This window comes from Scleropages formosus, chromosome 16, assembly GCF_900964775.1.
Source record: "Scleropages formosus chromosome 16, fSclFor1.1, whole genome shotgun sequence".
In the NCBI taxonomy this organism is placed as follows: Eukaryota; Metazoa; Chordata; class Actinopteri; order Osteoglossiformes; family Osteoglossidae; genus Scleropages; species Scleropages formosus.
In genome coordinates, this window is record NC_041821.1 from 5879493 (window position 1) to 5886054 (window position 6562).

General features: G+C 42.4%; 1 protein-coding gene across 1 annotated transcript; it reads left to right on the forward strand.

Moving 5' to 3' along the window:
- The first annotated feature begins 752 nt into the window (after positions 1-752).
- Positions 753-4585, forward strand: foxe1 (forkhead box E1). The gene has a single exon (XM_018736022.2). It carries the CDS (start codon positions 2159-2161, stop codon positions 3218-3220), a length of 1062 nt encoding a protein of 353 aa, XP_018591538.1. The 5' UTR covers positions 753-2158; the 3' UTR covers positions 3221-4585.
- Positions 4586-6562: the final 1977 nt, after the last annotated feature.

Consider the following 6562-nt stretch of genomic DNA (forward strand, 5'->3'; position numbering starts at 1 on the left):
ACTGCGGCACCGGAGAGCCTCGGGTTCACAAGAAAACCATACACTTTAGGTCTTGTCTTACTGAAGCTCACCTCAGCATCTTGGGAGGAAACTGCTTACTAAGTGGGGGAAACTTTGCAGTAAGCACCATAGCATCTGGTAGGGACAGAAGTCTTTTCAAAATCAAAGCCTGATGTTTCTCAGTTCTGGCCCTAACTTGTTGGAAAGAGCTCCCTAACCCACTCAGAACTGCTGAATCCTTTTCGATGTTCACATAGAGTCTCAAAACACATCTCTTTCGGACCCACTTCTTTCTTGATCCCATATCTGCTCCATATGTTCACACTATCTGACAGAAAACTCTATCAGTGTTAAATACAGGTATTCGTTGTAATATATGATGGTAAAAACAGTTTGTAATTGAACTAAGTGACTGTATTTAGAGAATCACATGTCTGCACCTGCATTTCTTGGCCTCTTGCTGAAGTGCACTTTATTTTACTTTGAGTTGTATATTGCTTTCGAGAAAAGCTTCTGCTCAGTGGATAAATGTAAATTATTATACTTTGATTTAGAGTTTGCAGTAGGGTCTGCCATCCTCAGTTTTGAACATCAAGACATATGGACACTTGCAGTACTTTATCAAGGAGTCACAGAACTGTGATCTAAATAGTTTAATGCTGCATGTTTATCTTGGCTGAAATAGCTCTGTCTTGACTACTACTTCTGCGTCTTACTTTTACCATGAAACAGAAGATGAGTCACTCCGTGTGTCTCAGTTCCTTAGATTAACCAGATTTTTCTTTTTAGAAATTACCATTGTAACTTTTTCAGCAAACCATCCAATGTCATCCAGGATTTTTAGTATACTCTTGGCCATGCTTTACAAGTACCTGAGCAAGGAGATGGTCAGGGAGAACAAGGTTTGTGCTTGGAAGAGCTATAAAAAAATTCTCCAAAATACAAGAGGTCAACCGAGCAGATGTGTATTGTAATTCCTCTTCCATCTGAATTGGACCCTTCTGTGAGCCATGATGCACACCGAATGTTAGTAAGATTTTTAACAAGCTGTTGTCTCACTGAACCTTTTTGTTGAACCCCATTTGATTCTGCTGCATCTCCCCCATTGGTACTTGTAGGCACTTGGCTGGTGACCGACCAGTGTTGATCACTGCGGCTGCAGTGTGAACAGGGAGCACCTCGGTTTGCATGCCGCTAAAACACATCAGAGCCAGTTTAGGGACACATTTACATGTCTGTGCACAGCTGGGCCCTGCAGACATTGCCTCAAAACAAACATGCTAAGACAGCGGTGGTTTGCTACACCACTAAAGAGGGCTATTATTATTAAAAGGTCTCATTTTGGTGCCAGTAACTGTCCTCATACCTGATGTTACACAAATTAACTTCTGGGAACCCCAAAGTCTGGAAATGTGCCATTCCTAGGCAATCATGAAAATCATCTATTCATTGATCAGAGAAAAAACTCAGGGAAATGTCTCTGCTTTCCAGAATTTTTTTCATCCATTACTTTCTTTTGCTTTATACACTATTTTCTCTATATTTTTTGCGAGATCTTCTCTAAAGGTAATGTCAGTTGTAGTACATGTGGGAAAAGGAGCTTGTCATTTTGGTTTCACGTCTTAAATTGTCACTGGTGAGGAATTGAAATGTCAAGACAAAATACGGCTGCGGTGCTAAGACGCTCAGTGAAAAGACTGAGTCTTAACCCAGATGAATTTGACATTGTGTGTATCCCTTTAAACATGTAGCACGTTTCTGTGGGTGTGGCTGGTTTCTACACAGGTAGATCTCATGTAACACGTTCTGGTCCTCCAGTATTCCCCTGGTTCTCACCTGGGAGGATCTTCTGTGCTGTTTATGCGGTTTTTTTTTTCCTCCTCATTTTCATAAACCCCAGTCGAACTTCAGAAGACTTTCAACATTTGGAGTACATTGTATGGTTTGGTTTGCGAGCCTTTCTTTGGATGTGGGACTCGTACCTCGGTAATTATGGAGTTCCCTTTAGCGCAACAAATCAGCTGAAAGTGACGTTTGTTGCTCTTGCTGTGCCGCTGGAGCTCCTTGTGGGAACACCGGAGGCATTAAGTCGCGACAGCCACTTGACCTCGGAGGAGTTCTTCAGTTAGCTGGTAGACTTGAGAAGAGTCTAGACACAATGCCTGTGGTCAAAGTGGAGAAGGACTCCCCCTCAGATGTCTCGCTGTCCGCCACCCAGGTTGCCATTGAGGAGCCTCCGAGGGGTCGTCGGAGGAAAAGACCCCTGCAGCGCGGCAAACCTCCCTACAGCTATATCGCCCTCATCTCCATGGCCATCGCGAATGCCCCGGACCGCAAGCTGACTCTCGGGGGCATTTACAAATTTATCATGGAGCGCTTCCCCTTCTACAGAGACAACTCCAAGAAATGGCAGAACTCCATCCGCCACAATTTGACGCTCAATGACTGCTTCATCAAGATCCCGCGAGAGCCCGGCCGGCCCGGCAAGGGCAACTACTGGGCCCTGGACCCCAACGCTGAGGACATGTTTGAGAGTGGCAGTTTCCTCCGGCGCAGGAAGAGGTTCAAGCGATGCGACTTCACCACCTACTCAGCATATGTCCATGAGTCGCCCGCTTTCGCCCAAATGCAGATCTCACGATCGGCCTATGGCAACCCAATGTACTCGAACGTGACCGTTAGTCCGCCATATAGCCAGCAGATAGCACCCGCCTACTACCCCTCGTCCTCGCCCAGCTTCAGCTCGGGCCAGTCTCGAATGTTCAGCATCAACACCATCATCGGTCACCACAACGGGCTGGGCGCTGGCACCGAGCTCATCCAGCAGCCGGTCCGCAGCTTCAGCCCTGACTTGGGGTCAACAGGCACCTCGTGCGGTCTGAATGGCGCCAGCTTCCAGGCCCAGTCCTGCGGCGGAGCCGTGCTGTCGCGTTCCGCTGGTCACATGACTTTCCCATATTCCGTCCCCAATGGACACCTGCAGGTGCAGAGCGCCTATCCCCAGGGCAACAGTCAAATCTACGGGGCACCCAGCCGACTGGGGATCACCAGCTCTCCTTCCGTTGCCGGGGAAACTATGGACCCCTACAGTAAAATGTCCCCTGGACAGCTGCCCTCTATAGCCCAATATAATGGTTCTAGCGCCATACCTGCTGCTAGTAGCTACCTGAGGCACCCGCCGTACTCTGGTAACGTGGAGAGGTTTGTGTCCGCAATGTGACTCATTTTGACAAGGAAGGACAGTTCTGGATTTTGGGTTGTTACTTTGAGAAACGGGTTCCTTCACTTCTAACACCCCATGTGTTTCATGCCGTATTTTGTGTGTGTGTGTCTGTGTGTGTGTATATAGGCAGAATATTATCTGGGCGGTTTACTCTGTAATTTTCTTTACTGTTTAATAGCCACTTTGAATAGTTTTCCCTCTTTACTTTTGTCATTTATAATTGTCAATCAGGTGGCAAAATATTTTTAGACTGGCAAACCACTGATTTGTAGAGACTGGTCCAAGATGCCTGTGGTTGTGCCTGTGATCACAAATGCTCAGGTATTATGATTGATTGTCTCTACAAGGCAGGGAAAAAATGTGGTTTTCTTACCTATTTGAGTTCAGTTGTTCCATCACCTCCGAGTGCATCAGTTTGTAAGCATTTTTCTGGTATGTGGTTAGATAACTAACACACCTCTGTGATGAAACTAGGTCTGGGAATTTCGTTTAAAATCCATTAATAGGTACATGCAGTTCAGTCACCTTCCATAAATGTTCCTCTCATGTACCTTTATGTACAAATTTCTCTATAACAAAACTGTGTAAATTATTGTAATTGTTTACTTGTATTTTATAAAATTGTTAAAAAAAAAATTACACCTCTTTCCCTTACAATAACAATGATTAACACATTGCGCTAATAACTAAAAGCCACAAAATCAATTGTCATCTGTCTTTAAGCCACTGCAAAAATGCATCTTTAAGGGTTTGGATCCTGGAGGTTTTTACCTCAGCTAATAATTATATTTTTTGGTTAAAAACTGTAAATACTTCGTAAATTATAAAATTAAGTGAATACAGTTTATCAGCACCATATATTTTGTACTCTCGGTGAACCATAAAGTACAGTGAAGGTCTCTCCATTCCAGAAGAAACATTGACGACATTTATATGGTCAGAAACACTTATTTTCTTTAGTGGAACAGAATGAGCTCAAGATTATTTCTGTACCTCGTTTGCTGACCTTCGCAACGATGCTTCATACTACCAAGTAAACATTTGAAATGACTGTTTTCTCCTTAATTTTCTTGACACCTTTGTCTCGCTGAAAATGTCAGGGCTGCTGCAGCGCTGCAAACGACTCACTTATTGTACTTTGTTCGATCTGCGGCCTGCAAGAGTTTGCTTTCTTTCTGTCTGAAAACGTCCTTGAGTACTTTGTACAGTCATTTATTAATCTGCATTCATCTTCACAGTGTAGATCTTTGCTTTATTTTTATTCCCCTTACCTGGCCACGATCACCACCTTTCTCGTGTTTGGACACATGTGAAAAGTTCTCTGCTGCCATGTGCCGGTTTATTAGAAGACGAGTGTAAACGGAAACTTGGAGCGAATGCGTAAAACTGATGTTGCAGAATGAGAATGATTTTATTTCAGGTTTGCAGGTTGTTGGAACATTGTAGAAATGGACGAGACTGTCCAGGACCCACGATCAGTGGATTTGTAGGAATTCATTAAAATATACATGAAAATCAGAACATAAATATTTCAAATTAATGTGTGGTATGAGGAAAAAGTTTTTTCCAGAAATAATTCACATCATTGGCATATAAAGGAACAAAGCTTGACCAAGGTTGTCATTCACATTTGGGATACGTGTGTAACAGCGTAACGACGGAAAGGTTCGTTATCTGGATGTTTGTACTGAAAGAAGAGTCAAAAATATTTGTCTTGTGAATTTGTTTTTAATTCATTATGTTTTAATGAAGGTTTACTAGCCAGTGATGGAATGGTACAATGGGACTAACACTCCTGGCCACTGATGGACTGCAGCGCACAGTAAAATATTCCCCAAGAAAGAAAGATGCACATTGTGGCCATAGGTTTCAGTAAAAATATGGTTATATGTTTCCTAAATATTCTGCTTTCGAGTGGTGCCTTTGACAATGTTGTCCTAGAAATATAGACATAGTTTTCAGTAACTGTTTAATAACACAGGACTAATTTAATTGAAAGGGAAATAATTTGTACCAACAGAAATTTGACAGCAGAAAAAACAAAATCTGATGCTTTCTTTACATGAAGCTTATAAGCCTAAATGTTTTTGGCAAATTAAAAAGGTCTAAATGATGTTTAAATTGCGTGGATAGAGATTGAAATGAAGTGGAAATATAGTATTGAGTATTTTATAATGTGGGTGTTGTGATGTAGGTGTTGATTTCTTTTATATTTCTTATAAACAACCATGATTATAAGTGACTTTATCATGATTTGGGTTCATGGCTCCAATTATAATGAAGCTGCGCTGGCAGAATCTCTAACAGGTTGCAGCGTTTTTGTCGATTTGTTGACAAATCTTGTGTGTAAACTTGCGTGTATCGTATGACCGCGGTCCTCTGGGGTCGCAAGGTTTGCTGGTTTCTGCTCAGTCTCGCATTTTCAATGCATTCTTACTCAATATTATCAAATGTTTAATATTTATGCATATAATGCAGCTTTTGAGCTATTTGTGTTAGTTTTTTAAACACATAAATGTGTTTAGCATTATTTGAATTTTGAAAGGACTCAGCCAGAATTACATTTACATTTATTTCTTTAACAGGTTTCATGTTAAATGAAGGAATGACTCTTTAATTAAAATGGTGCAGTGCATATTTTTTTATAATATCCTTCTGTCTATGCAGTTTCAGTTGCTATTCTTAGGAAGGTCCCAGTAATCCGGAGCCTATTTCTGAATCATTGGGTGTAAGGCTGAGAGGGGTACACCCTGGACAGGACGACAGTCCGTCGCAGAGTAGCCACACACACACACACACTCAATCATTCACATGCTGTAGGCAATTTAGAGTCACCAATTCACCGGAACTGCATGTCTTTGGACTTTGGTAGGAAACCAGAGCACCCGGAGGAAACCTACACATACATGGGGAGAACATGCAAACTCCATACAGACTGAGTGGGAACAAACAAATGTCTACACCGCTGCACCATGGTGGCACCCCTTTGAATATCAATATATGAAAATTACCTTTGTAAACGTGTAGTCTTAGGCATCTGTCATTTTTCTCTAAGCCGTTTGAACTGCTTGTTCTGCAGCTGAGTCTGAAACTTTTCCAAGTGACTTCCCTTTCCTTTCACCAAAGTGAAAACTTTGCTTTCCCACTCACAGCAGAGTAACACCGTAGAACCGGTGTGCAGTAGGTGAGCGATAGGTGCGCAGTCCCGAAGAACTCCTTGACTTGAGGCTAAAACGGGAAAAGTAATATAAAGCACAGCTAAGCTATCAATATCAGACTCTTCTAATTTGAGGACTTCTTCTGCTCAGCTGGGAGGAGTAAATTGCTGCCCTTGGACAC

What these genes read in the sequence shown, in the direction of transcription:
- foxe1 (XM_018736022.2), top strand. Translation starts at nt 2,159, where the DNA reads ATGCCTGTGGTCAAAGTGGAGAAGGACTCCCCCTCAGATGTCTCGCTG.